This window comes from Vulpes lagopus, chromosome 1, assembly GCF_018345385.1.
Source record: "Vulpes lagopus strain Blue_001 chromosome 1, ASM1834538v1, whole genome shotgun sequence".
In the NCBI taxonomy this organism is placed as follows: Eukaryota; Metazoa; Chordata; class Mammalia; order Carnivora; family Canidae; genus Vulpes; species Vulpes lagopus.
In genome coordinates, this window is record NC_054824.1 from 15,353,315 (window position 1) to 15,369,126 (window position 15,812).

At 37.1% G+C, this 15,812-nt stretch overlaps 1 protein-coding gene and 1 long non-coding RNA gene across 7 annotated transcripts in view; one reads left to right on the forward strand and one right to left on the reverse strand.

The window, feature by feature from the left end:
• The window catches only part of USP45 (ubiquitin specific peptidase 45), a 72,452-nt gene extending 61,983 nt beyond the window's left edge, over positions 1–10,469 (forward strand). For 3 of the 6 annotated variants that reach the window (XM_041758691.1, XM_041759438.1, XM_041761737.1), the window contains 4 exons: positions 858–955; positions 2,543–2,629; positions 6,746–6,899; positions 7,710–10,469. In XM_041758691.1, the coding sequence (XP_041614625.1) occupies positions 858–955; positions 2,543–2,629; positions 6,746–6,899; positions 7,710–7,840 (470 nt within the window). In that variant the 3' untranslated portion in view covers positions 7,841–10,469. Of the gene's footprint in view, positions 1–857; positions 956–2,542; positions 2,630–6,745; positions 6,968–7,709 lie in introns of those variants that run through there. The other 3 variants (XR_005988581.1, XM_041760486.1, XR_005988832.1) reach the window with 3 other exon arrangements.
• A 4,112-nt stretch (positions 10,470–14,581) lies between these two features.
• On the reverse strand, positions 14,582–15,495 carry LOC121501572. The gene is made up of 2 exons (XR_005990639.1): positions 15,150–15,495; positions 14,582–14,989 (listed from the first exon to the last, which is right to left on the reverse strand). It is a non-coding gene; the product is annotated as an uncharacterized LOC121501572 (long non-coding RNA).
• Positions 15,496–15,812: the final 317 nt, after the last annotated feature.

Consider the following 15,812-nt stretch of genomic DNA (forward strand, 5'->3'; position numbering starts at 1 on the left):
CATTGACTGGTGTTGAATAAATTCAGTAGGGTCTGGGGCATTGTGGGTGGTCTCAGTTGTGTGTTCCAGGCCCTATTGGGATTTGGGCAGGTGGATGGTGGTCTAGAGTATCAGAACCCAATAATGGAGGGCATTGAGTATGGACTTTGGATTGGTTGGTTTGCATATGAAAGGTACATTTATATCGTTTATTATATCCAGGAGTTTGCTAGTTCTGCCAGAAGCCTTCCTTATAATATTAGCAAGACCCCAGGTGTCAAAGTATCAGAATAAAGATGTGTTTAATACACTATGCTTAATACACTAGTAGTTAAAGAACTATCTAGATGAGAGAAGGAAGAAATACCACCTTACATTGATCCAAATTAAATACGCTGTTGACCATATTCAAATCCCATCCCAACTACTTTCTAACAGCCTCTTACTGAAATGCCCTGCAGTCCCATGCATGATACGTGATCTCCTTTCACTACGATGAGTAATGACCCAATTTTTTCAACTCCAGGGGTGTTTTTGGTGGTCTCTAGCTAGAGGGAATTGACATAAGTCACGATAGTCCATCTGCTTCCCAGCTCCCAAAATTTTGTTGCAAGTGTCACCTCCCCTATTCTTTGTCCTTGTGTGTGCTTTTTTTTAAAAAAAAAAAAAAAAAAAAAAAAACTCTTCCATTTCAGTGGAGTTTTGGAATGGAGTATAGAGGCACCCCTGTAACCAGAGTCTAATTTCTTTTTTAACATTTTCAATGCTAAAATTTATTCAATACTATGGTATGATGTTTCTTTATAAATGGTAACTATGTTATGTGGTATATAATGTATAAAATGAAATTTTAAAACAAATTATTATATTTTATTCAGAAAAGAAAGCCGAATTCGTTTATACTAATGCCAGGAAGCAATTGCTCATTTCTGCTGTTCCAGCTATCCTAATTCTCCATCTTAAAAGATTCCATCAGGTAAAAAGTCCCTTTAGTAGCACTATAGTAATGTAATCATATGTTTTGCAGAGCCCTACATCTTGTAAAATGCCGTCAAGGATTAGACAGTAATTTTTTTAATGTAAAAAATTGTCATTTGGGATTTACTGCTTTTTCAGCCATAATAGTTTACTTTTCTAATTAATATCGCTTAATTCATAATACTGTTATTTGATGATTTAGGTGGTAGGGACCTAAGTTGTGTGTGTGTGTGTGTGTGTGTGTGTGTGTGTGTATGGGAGAATGAAAAATAAAATTAAGAATCCTTAGAAGCAGGGAAATAGCAAAGTGCACATAGGTTTCTGAGCTCTCATGATACCAGTGGGTAAGGCTAAGTGGGTTGGGCATGGCTGGCTTGGACGAATACAAAAAGGGCTGCATAATGCAAATGTAGGGTCTCTATGGTGAGAAGGGAACCTATATGTTTTTCATGTGTCAGGTTTTCCCTCTATTTTTAGTGTTAATCCAATGCCTTGTCTTTTTTTTTTCTTCAAATTTGATGTAATGATTTTATAGTTTCTCTGAAAGAATAAAGAAGTAAAATACTAAAACATTTTGGAAAAAGTTAGAATGGGTGATTTTCTTTGACACCAGTTTAAAAATAAAATCATAGTAGTTAAAACATTATGGTCAAGATTGTCAATAAATAAAACATGCCTATTATTTAAAGCTCTTTTGTTATGATAAAGGAAGAATCTCAAATCAGTTGGGAAGGGGTAGATTAATTGGTTTTTAGTTTAAGTAATCTCCACACCCAATGTGGGGCTCAAACTCACAACTCCAGGATCAACCCCAACATCAAGAGTCCCTTGCTCTTCTAACTGAGCCAGCCAGGTAGATCACTCATTAAAGAATTTAAGAAAAAGAACTGAAATAAAAAATGTAAAGCTTCTCTGTATACCATGTATCAATAGTATTTCCAGATAAATATTTTAATCGTATAAAACAAATCATCAAAAGACTAGAAGAAAACTTAAATGAATATTAATATTAACCTGACCTCTGGGAGGAAGGTTGCCTACATATAAAACCCATGAACTCTCAAGGGAAAAGATTAGGAGCTTTGATTATATATCTGCAACATTTCAGGTGGGCCACAGGAGGGAAGTGATTTTTCTCTACATACCTCCATCCGTAGCCACAGAAAAATTAAACTAAATTCTTGATTTTTCTCTAGCCAAGAATGTGGAAACTCAGTGGAAGTGAAATGGCCATGGAGGGCAGAAGCAGATATATCGTGTCTCATTACCTAAGAATGCCTAGTGAAGGGTGTACATGTTGTGTGAACAAGACAGGGTTGTGTCACATCTGAGAAGCTAATTTCATGATGTGCCACAGTTATTTTATATTTGGCACTTGCATCTCAATTTAGGAACTTACAGAAATAATTCATGCACAGACTAATGAATAGTCTCGAACTTATATATCAGTTTTCGATTATTCATTAGTCATTTTTTTATAGCTATTTTAAAAACTACTGAGATTCCTCTTTTGGATTTATTAATAAACACAATGATTTAGATGAATAGTTTGTTGCATTAAAAATTGTTTTTTGGTCTTTTTAAGGCTGGCTTGAGTCTTCGAAAAGTAAACAGACATGTAGATTTTCCACTTATCCTTGATTTAGCACCGTTCTGTTCTGCTACTTGTAAGGTTAGTACGTTATTAAGATGTTTAATTGACTTGTAAATAATATGCTTAAAAAGTATTAGGCCTTTCCTTCCTTTTTTTCCTTTTATTTTCCTTCCCTTCGCTTCGCTTCGCTTCCCTTCCCTTCCCTTCCCTTCCCTTCCCTTCCCTTCCCTTCCCTTCCCTTCCCTTCCCTTCCCTCCCTTCCCCTTCCCCTTCCCCTTCCCCTTCCCCTTCCCCTTCCCCTTCCCCTTCCCCTTCCCCTTCCCCTTCCCCTTCCCCTTCCCCTTCCCCTTCCCTTCCCCTTTCCTTCCCTTCCCCTTTCCTTCCCTTCCCCTTTCCTTCCTTCCATTAAGCTTCTCTGAAAGGGAATTTTTTTAAAAAATAATTTATTTATTTATTTATTCATGAGAGACACAGAGAGGCAGAGGGAGAAGCAGGCTCCATGCAGGAGCCCAATGTGGGACTCAATCCTGGGACCCCAGGATTACGCCCTGAGCCAAAGGCAGGCTCTAAACCGCTGAGCCACCCAGGCGTCCCTGAAAGGGAATTTTATAGTTAGTGAAGTTAAATCTGTAACATGGAACTTAACACAGTGAATATGACTTTTGTCATATTGAGAGACAGAATGAGGGAAAGTTGAACAGCTGTGTAAACCGTGAGGCACGGTGGTCAGGAAGATAATGCTGCTTGTCAGTGCTACTGGTAGCAGAGAGTTGCTGAGGGAAGCAAGCAGATTTTGTGCCCTCTCTGTTCCTTGTGAATGACGTGGCTTAATGGACAACAGTTTTAGCATTTGTGGAGTTCATTCTCTTTGGTGAGTCAATATACTCATGCATTGTTTTTCATTACATTTCATGTATACTGCTGAAAATAGCGTACTTGTGAGCTGAGTATGATACTTTTTTTAAAAAAGATTTTATTTATTTATTCATAGAGACACAAAGAGAAAGAGAGAGGCAGAGACACAGGCAGAGGGAGAAGCAGGCTCCATGCAGGGAGCCCAACATTGGACTCCATCCCCGGTCTCCAGGATCACGCCCTTGACTGAAGGTGGCGCTAAACCGCTGAGCCATCGGGGCTGCTCTGAGTATGATACTTTAAAATTGGTAATACTTTATGGAATGCCTGGGTGGCTCAGTGGTTGAACGTTTGCCTTCCGCTCAGGGTGTGATCCTGGAGACCTGGGATCGAGTCCCACATCAGGCTCCCTGCATGGAGCCTGCTTCTCCCTCTGCCTCTGTCTGTGCCTCTCTCTCTCTCTCATTCTGTGTCTTTCATGAATGAATAAATAGTCTTTTAAAAAAATAAAATTTATAATACTTTGATAATTAGGTATAGAAAGCAGGCTGGTTTATAATTGCTGTATTTACATGGAAGAACTGTGTAGGTGAGAGCAATGACTTTGCCTTCCTTGAGGGAACCAAATGTTATGAATGGGGTCACATATTGTTCTGTTCATGATTATTGGTTAGCAGTCTAGGTTGTGGTATGTAATGGAATGCTTACTGACCTTAATATTTTCAGTACATTGATTCGTCAAAACAGACATATCTTAAAAGCAATTATTTGGTGAATCCAGTTTATTTGCTGTAGAGTACCAGCACCATCTATCAATTAACACTCAGTATTCATAGAACGTGATAATGTGGTAAACAAAATGAAATTTAACAAGCTGAAATTAAATTGAAATTTAACAAGTTTTTAAATTTATAAAAACACATTTTTAAAAGGTACTATTTATGGAGAATTACCAACATACACAAAAGTAGACAGAACAGTGCAGCGAACCTATATAGCATCCATCACCTAGCTCTAAAACCTTAGACACATGGCCAGTCCTACTGTATCCATACACCTACTACTTTCCCATATTATTTTCCTATTTTCCCATATCAGGCATTGTTTCATTCATAAATATTTTACTATGTATCTATAAAAGATAAAAATCACTCCCTCCTCCTTTGTAAGAACATAACGACAATACCACTTTCACACTAAAAAAAAAAAGTTAACACTAATTCCTTCATATCATCTGATGTATCTATTTCTAGTTGTCTTATGAAATTTTAAAAATGAATTAGTATCCAAGTAAGGGTTACACATGATTGGATAATGTATTTTAGTCTTTTTTAATGTATAGTTCCCCTCTCCCATCGCTCTCCCCTTCTCTCTCTTGCAAGTTATTTTTTTAAGAAATGGAGTCCTCTTTCTGGTAGTTTCCATGGTTTAGATTTTGATGATTCCTCCCCTGTCCTCTTTATTTCCTACAACTAGATAGTTGGCTCTTAAGACGCTTGAACAGATTCAGGTTTGATGCTCTTTTTTCCCTTTTGCTAAGGCTATTTATAGGGCGTGTTCTGTTTTTTTTTATCAGGTAGTACTTATGCCACTTATCTTTCTATGATACCAGCAACCAGTGCTGTTCAAATGCTAGATCCATGAGTTCATTAAGAATTACAGAATGGTGATATTTTAATTGTTACTCCTTCATTTATTAGCTGGAGCATTTCTATAAAGAGAAATTCCTTTAATCTATTCAGTTATCTTATAGTTTTTATAGAAAAGGCTAGATAAATATTCAATTCTTTCCCTGCCCCCCCCCTTTTTTTAAATTTTTATTTATTTATGATCGTCACACGGGGAGGGGGGGGGAGAGAGAGAGAGAGGCAGAGACACAGGCAGAGGGAGAAGCAGGCTCCATGCACCGGGAGCCCGACGTGGGATTCGATCCCAGGTCTCCAGGATCGCGCCCTGGGCCAAAGGCAGGCGCTAAACTGCTGCGCCACCCAGGGATCCTCCTGCCCCCCTTTAAACCAGTTTCAGAATAATGAATTAATTCATTAGCATCCTTAAACTATGATCAATTAATTTAGCATTACTAATTCATGTATTGGAATACATTAAATATGTTTCAACTTACTGTACTTTTTATTTATGGTCTAATATATTAGTGTAATGTGGATCCATGTTTGGCTATTGAAAGCCACTTCCAGCTGGCTTCTGGGTTCTTTTGATGTGACCATAGTGGTTTCTCTCTGAACAATTATGCTACCAACTAGAATAAATTAGTCATCTGTTTTAATTTTTAAATTTTCATTTTAGGGATTGCTTTTTAAATTTAAACTTAAATTTTTCAAATTTTACAAAATACATAAAATATTTACATAGTTCCAAAATCAAATGTATAAAACAAGGTAAATTCAAATAAGGATAGCTTTTCTCCATGTCCATTCCACCTGTTTCTTCCTTCTCTTTATATATAACTATCTAAAAATTGTTTTATTCCTCTGTAATTTTTAAAAATATAAGCACATATATTTGTGTGTGTGTGTGTGTGTGTGTGTGTGTACGTGCATCTTCACTCTTAAATAATCACAGCTTACAATATATATCCTTTTTTCTACCTTACCCTTAACATTATAGCATGGAGATTATTTCATAACAGTATTTTGAGATAGTCTGGCACTCTCTTTTTCAAGTACATAACTCAGTGCATCATAATTTATTCAACCAGTCCCCAATTTAATGACCAATTTATCTGGGTTTATTCCAGTTTATTTTTAATTAAAGTGTAGTTGACATACAATATATTCTTCTCAGGTATACAATATATGATCTAACATTTATATACTTTACAAAGTGATCACAATAAAGCTAGCTACCATCTGTCACCATGCAAAGTTGTTACAGTATTATTAACTGTATTCCCTGTACTATACATTACGTTCCCATGTTGCCAGTTTTTAATATTACAAATATTCCTGCATTTAGTACCCAAAATAATAAATAGTATGTCTTTTTACAGTTTGCTCATATGCCTGTAAGATAGAATCCTACAAATAGGATTGATAAATCCAAGAGTAATACCTGTGTAATTTAGCTAGATAACATGAAATACCTCTGCATAGGGGCTGTACGTTCCCACATGCAATGTGTGTGAGTACTTGTTTCCCTATAGCCCAGCCAACAGAAAATGCTGTCAGGCTTTTGCATTTTGCCCATCTAATACATGTGCAAACACATCTCAGGGAAGTTTTAACTGCGTTTTTCTTAGTTTAAGCAGGACATAGATTTGACTTAATTTTCCTTTTTATTTCACTATATATTACTAATCTCATTTTTTTCTTTGTCTAAAAGAATGTAAGTGTGGGAGATAAAGTTCTCTATGGTCTCTACGGCATAGTGGAACATAGTGGCTCAATGAGAGGAGGTCACTACACGGCTTATGTGAAAGTGAGAACACCCTCCAGGAAATTATTGGAACATATCACTGACGAGAAAAATGTACCTGGTATGGCATCCTAAGTTTATGTTCTTCTTAAAAAAACAAATAAATGTATCCCTCCTTTTCTGGAAGAGGTAAGCTGTTTCATGGATACTGCAAGTGGATTCACTTTCTTAAAGTTAAGTGAAAAACTTTTAGGAGTACTTAAATAATTGTAGAGAACCTTAAATATCATAAGACTGTACCCTTCTAGATGATGTGAAGTGACACTGTTTTTCAGGGTGTTAAGTCATTGAGTATCGCAGTGGAGTAGTAGCATTTTATTTAACAACAAAAGATTTTGAAGACCTAGCAGATCCTCAGAATAGAGTTGGGGTCGAAAATTTACAATCTTTGCCTATGGATCAGCAAGCTGACTTTTCCTTTTTCTAGTTCAGTGAAAATGATTATTTTCCTTGAGCAAATAAGTATTTTCAAGTATATCTAATGTTTCACTAGGTTTTTAGAGTGAAATGATACTGGGATGCCTGAATGGCTTAGTGGTTGAGCATCTGCCTTCGGCTCAGGATGTGATCCCGGGGTCCGGGGATCGAGTCCCACATCGGGCTCCCTATGGGGAGATTGCTTCTCCCTCTGCCTATGTTTCTGCCTCTGTGTGTGTCATGAATAAATAAAATCTTTAAAAAAATAAAATGAAATGATATTAATCTTAATGCTTTGAAAGAGTTAGTTGATTTTAGAAGATTTTTAACACAAGAAGAAACACACACAGTAAGATCTAGCATTAGATAAATATAGCTCGTGATGAATATATTGTTTATAATGTGGAAAAAGAATATATTTATTGTAAAATTATCCTTCTTTTTGTCTTGTTAGGTTTGAAAGAACCTGATGGTGAATCAGCAGGCCAGTGGGTCCATGTTAGTGACACTTACGTGCAGGTGGTTCCAGAATCAAGAGCACTTAGTGCACAAGCATACCTTCTTTTTTATGAAAGGATATTATAATTATCTGTTAATAATTAGTGGCAGTGATTATTTAGGTCACTTTTGTTTAAATGCTGCAATGATAACCATAATGCATAATGTGCCTTTATAGTCTTTTCTGTAGAAATAGCATGTAGATGCCCCTGAAGATTTTTACCATTTTGGTGTTCTTTTAAAGCAAATTAAATTTACTCAATGCTTTCAAATGTATATTCTTAAAATATATGTAAACACATGTTTTTAAGGAATATTTGTCCTGGACAAACACCCCAGATTTTGAGCAGTAAAGGAAACCTCCTTATAATGTGGCTTATTACTCCAAACATTCAGAAATGATGCTGGCTAATCAAATTGTTCCTTAAAACAGTGTTTACTAAATGTGAGTCACATACCACCATTCTCATGTCCTATATATGTGTGTATATTATCTCCTATGCCATTGTTTACTCATTATTTTTAATCTTATTTTTTAGCCTTACATTTTTAAACATAGCCTTGTTTTGAGTATCTACATTTTATGTGCTAGTCCCATTATTTTTAATAAACATTAACATAAATATGTAACTATTGAAGAAAAATTGTTCACCCATGTACCACTCCACTTAAAATCATCTCAGGGCTGTCCAGTGGTGTATGTATACCACTGTGTGGGAAACACTGGTATAACATATACAGTAGGCACAGTGACCTCATATTTTGTGTGATTCAGCCATATAAAATGATACCACTGTAGCTTCAATCATAGGGGTCTACAAGTAATTTATTGATTAGCTTATTGCTTTCAGGTTTTGAGAACTAGAAAAAATATTGAAACATATCAACATATTGTTTGCAGGCTATTCATGATGAAGTTGAAGATAATTTGCATGTAATTAGCCAAGGTCATAATATAATTATTGATAATTGTAACATGCAGAATTGGTAAATAGACCATTGGATACCTTTGAAATATAAATTACCAAATTATATTTGTAAAGGACAGAGAATTATGTTCTTATTATACTTGACAGGGAAATATGCATTTTCTAGTTCTGTAGGTCGGTAAATATTAATCATGGTTTTGAGGTTTGAGATAACTTTTCCTTGTCATTTACAAGCATCAATAAGTTCAAGTGGGTCTAGCTTATATTTTAATGGGGTGTAAAAGTTGGCATTTCAGATTTTAAGTAATTAAATAATAGCAAAAATATGATAGTTTACCCCCCCCCAAATACAAATTATTAAACTGTCAGAACTTGACATGAAAATATTACTATTACTTAGGCTTAAAATTTTTTAAAACATATGGCTACTTGTGTCTGACATTACTGAATCAAAACACATAACTGCATGGTTCAAACATCCTAATCATTAGTGCCAACACATCATATACAGGCAGCTACTTACTGGATAAGTGCCTAGTTCCAGTTCATTCTCCTCTTAGGAAGGAAGGATAAGAATAGTGGCTGTAAAAAATTTTAACCAAATCTCTGACCCTTCTTAACATTTAAGGTTGTATAACATTGTCAGGTTTGCTAGTGCTGTCTTTTGATATGTGAATGAGTGTTGAAGATTAGTGTGATTAGTGTTCAAGATGGCAATAATATACAAAACTCAGAGCTTAAAAATGTCAGTGCACAAATTCTATTTTTAAGGTATTGAAATTTCAATAAGAGTGTTTTCTTGATTTTTAACTTGAAGTAATGGAGAAATATATCTTTATAAAATAAAATCTGCAAACTCAGGTTGTGTCCTGGAAAAAGTAGCTTAAGCTGTTTAAATTAAAGTGTTTTATGTTGGGGTTTTTTTTTTTTTTTTTTTTTTTTTTTTGGAGGTAAAGAAGTGTTTTATGTCTAGTTGTAATCCACTAACATTGAAGTTTTCAGTACCAGAGCAGTCAACTTTTTGGAAAAATAGTAGTTAAATCTCTGTATTCAAGTTAGCCGTATTGGTAATGGCAATTACCATCCTTTCCCCCAAATGTAAATATTAAGTCACCTCATTTTTCTCCTAAAAAAAGATACCATTTTGAGGCATATATTTTTCATTGGGTGGTCACCTGTTTTCATTGATAGATGGATAGACAAAAGAAAAAGTGAGAGGGGAGAGAAGGAAAGACAGGGAAAAGAAGAAAACAGGATAGGAAAGAAACAAGAACATTCTTGTCTGTTGCCTCTTGGCTTTATCCTTCCTTACACAGCTAAAGTCAGAGATGGTGAGATAGGCAAGGGCAGGAATCAGGTCAAGTCTCTTTTCATTAATAGGATGCCAGGAAATGGACCAGTACTGTATTATCAAAGAGGAGACCTTTTGACCTTTATTCTGAGTACCAGTTAACAGTGATTGTTCATTGAGTGATACATTGTAGCTTCAGAACATTACCTCCATACTCAAGTACTGCAGTAGTTTTTATGCTTAACCTCACATTTATTCATGAAATATGTATTTTTTGAATACCTACTATGGATCAGGGGCTGTGCTGACACTATTTTAACATGTTTTAATATGGAGAGGCCTATATATATGTTTTAGACAGTATTCCAGAAGTAAAATGCAAAGAAGAAATTTTATTTTCATTTCATGGTAAAAAAAAAAAAGGCAGAATCTGAAGTCTATTTTTTTTTTAATTTTTTATTTATTTATGATAGTCACACACAGAGAGAGAGAGGCAGAGATATAGGCAGAGGGAGAAGCAGGCTCCATGCACCGGGAGCCCGATGTGGGATTCGATCCCGGGTCTCCAGGATCGCGCCCTGGGCCAAAGGCAGGCGCTAAACCGCTGCGCCACCCAGGGATCCCCTGAAGTCTATTTTTTTTTAATGGCCTAGAGTTTATGAATATTTTTCAGGGTCTGCTGGTAATGGAATAAATTTGATTTTGATATTTAAGAATTTCCTAAAGATTTGTAATAGGGAAGGTATGTCAAGTGACACATGGGCCTACATTTAAATTTTTGCTTTTATTCTGAACATTTTGAAAGTACATTTGCAGGGGTACAAAATTGTGGAGCTTCTATAATGATAGTTTCTAGATAACCTCAGGAAACCATACAAATAAGTGAGAAATGTTTACAGGTTCTTGAAACAACTACAGTAGTGCTTGGCCAATCAGAAGTTTCACTAACTGTATATAGAAACTATTTTACAGGGTATGTCTAGTCCCAGTTTCCTCTAGTTTTTCCTATTTAAGATGATGAAATTTTGATTGTGTCAATTATGTGAATATTTTTTGGCATAGCCAAATATGTCTGTATTTAAGATTCTGTTATTTAATGTTCTTAAAACAGATGTGAAAACCACCTTTTTGGGTGGCAAGGAGACTGGTAATTGGTGTCAGTTCCATGAGTTGATTCCTGTTTTCTTATTTTAAATGCTCCAACAGCTATTTTACTATATATAATAGCTCCTAGTTCGCATGTACGGTGCGTTTAGTCAGTGATTTTACACAATAGCTGAATAAAATTTCCTGAAGATTAAGCTGTGAAATGTATCACTTTCATCCAATTTTTATAGTACAAAATAACATTCTACTTTTCCTAAAATCATATTCATAATTTGTCTGCATGCTACCTGATCAAATAAACTTAAACCAAATATGTTATATGCAATAAAATTATCTAATGCATTAAGAAAGATGATTTTTAGATATTTAAAATGTTTTGGTTCATGTAGAAGTCATCAATTCAAATCTGTTTAAAAGATAAATGACTATATTTTAAATTTTGAGTAATGCTGGTTATATAGCATTCCTACTATTTTATCTTTACTTTTTTGCAGTGTTTTTAGAAAATCACTATGTAACTTATTGAGCATTATTTTGATGTTACTGTATAAAAATGGATAATAAACATTAAATTATTTCACAATTGGTCCTGGAGTTTTTGCAATGCACATTATTGATATTTATCAACACTATTTCCTTATCTAGCTGTACATTCAAAATATCCTTTGCATTTTAGAAATTATTTCAGAACAAAATATCTTATTATAGTCATTTTCACTCAAATTTCAGTATCTACCATGGGTGAGTCTTCATCCTTTCAGATGTTTCTCAAAATGTTTGGATTATCTAGACAGGATAATTTATTAGAAAATGTTTCATCTACCTGTTTGGATTTAAACTCTTTGGGTCATGAAGCTCTTTGAGATTAGAATGAAAGTTATAGACCATCTTTCATTTGCACAATAATTTAATAAGTATTTATCAAAGCTATGGGTTGGGGAAAGGAGGAGGGTTTTAATTTGGAGGCCCTCTCTTCACTTTTGTTAATGACAATGTAGAGGTTGGGTAGGGACATTTTGTCAGTTATATAGTCTCAGAAAAACATATAACCCAGATTTTTGTATGTAATTTCAGAGGTTTCATGGACCCTACTCCCCAAAGCCATTTTCATACATTTATAAAGTTGCACTCAAGCAGAAATAGCCAAAATGTTTGCGTTCCAATATAAAGACAGCCTAGTTTTTGCTACCGTAACAAGTTAACTCCACACGTCCCATTATTTCTTCCTCATCCAAAGTACCCCCTGTGAATCTGTGCAGTCTGTACAACCAACTGTTTTCCAGTTGATGATTTTGTAATCCAGGGTTTTATATTGTGCTTCTATCATTTTAACACCAGGTCTCCCTACTCTAGCAGGGGAAAAGAGCATTAAACAGTCATCAGCAATTAAATTCATCTTGGATGTCGCACAACCCATTGGCCAGAAAGTCACATGGCCCTGTCTAGTTGCAAAGAGGGATGGGTAGGGTAGGATGAGTAAAAAAGGGTTAGTCTCCCAGGGAGGCCTGGGTGGCTCAGCAGTTGAGCATCTGCCTTCTGCTCAGGTCATGATCCTGGGGTCCCAGGATCGAGTCCCGCATTGGGCTCCCTGCATGGAGCCTGATTCTCCCTCTGCCTATGTGTCTGCCTCTCAATCTCTGTGTCTCTCATTATTAAATAAATAGTCTTAAAAAAAAAAAAGTCTCCCATGGCTGTCTTGTTTCACTTAGCATAATCTTTTCAGAGTTCATCCACAGGGCAGTATGTATCAGAATTTGTCTTAAAGGCTAAATAACATTCCATTGTATGTATGTATATACCACAGCTTTAAATACTTTTATTCTTAAATGTTAAGGTGAATGTTATGTGGAATTTAGCACTAAAGATTCATGTCTTGAATGATAGGGATACTTCCAAATTCTGCATCTTTTCCACATCTTAATTTTTTTTCCATTTAATTTTGAGGCTAACTTGATTTCACAATCATGCAAAGTACTAACTTGAACATACCCTCCCTTTGAATTTTCTAGTTCAAACAATGCAAACAGGGGAAGTTCATGAAAATTTAATTTACGAAGTTGGCTAACCTATTAGTTATAAACAGCATATTGCCAAGACTGGCAAGGTGGTGGCTGCTTCAGCACTTTCTGATCAAGGTGTGAAATGACCAGACTGCAGCAGAAAACGTACACAATTGCTATTCAAACAGACATTTTAATACAGAAACATTCTGAAAGTTTGGTGTTGCAATATGTATATGTGTGTGATGTTTCCTTCAGATCCTAATATTACCCAGCAATCCTAGATGACAGTGGTGAGGCAAGGGAAAGTGGGACTATAAAATTCATTTCCCAATTTGTTAATGAGTGATTGCTTAAGTGTCTTGAGTTGGCACCAGGAACAAACCATGAGGTATTTAATAATTATCTCCATTTGACAATGGGTCTCCAAAATGATTGGGATTGTTCAATATTCAGCCCTTTGACAAACGGAAAAATTGTTATATGGGGGCACCTGGGTCTGTTAATCATCTGCCATCTGCTCACACCATGATTCCTGCCCAGGAGTCTGCTTCTCCCTCTCCCTCTGCCAGTCCCCCCTGCTTGTGCTCCCTCTTCCTAATATAAAATTAAAAAAAAAAAATCTTCTATGATAAGCAGTATGCTAACTGGTTGGAGAGCAGAGATGGGGGCAGGGGTAACAGTACCAGAAAATTTCTTTAACTAGGGAACAGGCAATTACAACATGATTATAGGGTGTAGGAAGGTGTGATAGTTTCAGTAGGGGAATCAGGTTTCACAGAGCACTTTTTCTGATTAGAATGTTTCTCAGAGGGGCCCTGGGGGCCTTCAGTGTCTGACTTTAGCTCAGATGATCTTGGGCTCCTGCTGGGGTGATGCCCCTAGTAGAGCTCTGTGCTCACTGGGGAGTCTGCTTGAGATTCTCTCTTGCCCTCGGCCCCTCCCCGACTCGTGTGTGCACACACACACACGCACACTCTCTCTCTCTCTCAAATAATCTTTTAAAAAAAGAATTTCTGGGCAGCCCGGGTGGCTCAGCGGTTCAGCACTGCCTTCAGCCCAGGGCGTGACCCTGGAGACCCCGGATCGGGTCCCACATCAGGCTCCCTGCATGGAGCCTGCTTCTCCTTCTGCCTGTGTCTCTGCCTCTCTCTCTCTGTGTCTCATGAAAAAAATCTTTTTTTTTTTTAAATAATAAAAACAAAAAAATAATTTCTCAGAGAAACAGATTTGAAAATCAGGCCCTGTGCAAAAAAAAAATCTGGAAAACAAAGTCACAGAGCAAAATCAGAGAGAACCACTTGATAAAATGTGGTATATGTCCTTCCCTCCCCCCCCCCCCCCCCCACGATTTTGGTTTTAAAAATCTATTAGACTACTTGGGTAGTCTTTTTTGTGCTAAGTGAAAATTAGGGGAAAGGGCTAAAAGAATGAGTCTTTTTTTGCTTCCTGTAGTAATATTCATGCCCTCCCATCATGGTGTTGCCAGGTGTGTGATCTCTTAAGTGTCTCTCCCAAGACAAATTTTTATTGCAAAGGCCACTTGGGTTTGAGGACCGGCACATCTTTTCAGCTAGGACTTTCTTCTCATGCTCATCCAGGACTATCTCGGTTTCAAGGGTTTTATTAAGGAAGACGGAATTTCATGCAAGTGGCATTTATATCCTCACATCCATATCTATGTAGATGCACTTCATTTTATTCTGTTGTAATTTGCCTTTTTTTTCCCCCTCCACACTTCCCCAGTGAGATAGCTCTGTTTACTCTTGAGTTCCGCAAAAGTTTCACGTTCCTCTCCAGGAAGGCACTTTCCAAGATTTCGTTGAGAAATATACACTGTATCTCCGGGATGATCTTGTTCTCTTGTATGACTTGTGGCTCCTGGCCCGGAAACAGATCCTTTCGAGACCTTAAAAGTCGTTCATATTAAAAAAATTAAAAACGCGGTGCAACCACAGCAATCAGGGAGGCCATCTTGCAGGCGAGAGAAAGGAGGCAAAAGGACAGAAACGGATCCCCCCCGCCCCCCCCCAAGGGTCACGGGTAAAGAACGACATGTCGGGACTAACCGGGTGACGTAGAGCCGAGTAAATGTCGCCAGGAGGGGGCGCGATGTCCCGAGGTTAACAAAGAGCAATCCCCGCGGGTTCAGGGAAGGTCTACGGCAGTCGCTCCCGTCCGGTCTCCCCGAGGCGGAGCCCTTCAGCAACGCTCCCTGAGACCCCAGCGCTCCACAAGTCCCGACCAGAAACGCGCCGCTGTGGGCTTTACGTAGCAACTCGCCCGAGTCGGTTAGGTTTGACCCTGACGCCCCTCCGTAGTCTGAAAGCAGCGCCGCGACTTCAGCCCCCTTTTCCGAAGCGAAAATGCTCCTGGCGGGGAACTTAACTTCCCCTATGAAGGAGGCTCACGTTGCCGAAGTAAAAATAAATAAATAAATAAATAAATAAATAAATAAATAAATAAATAAATAATAAATAAATAAATTTGAGGGCGTTCTGTACTGACCGCTTAAGCTCCTGGCCTTCTGACCATTGTAAAGATGAAAATGGGTTTCAGCATGATTCAATTAAGAGGTGTCCTACAGGAATGTTCAGACACTTGCATGATGGGGACTACTTAGTCCCGGCGGTTCTGCCCAAAACAAAGATGGCATCGAGACAAGTTAATGGGGGAATAGTCACGTGCTCAAAGACCAGGATGGGGGGCAACATGGCTTCAGATGACAAGCG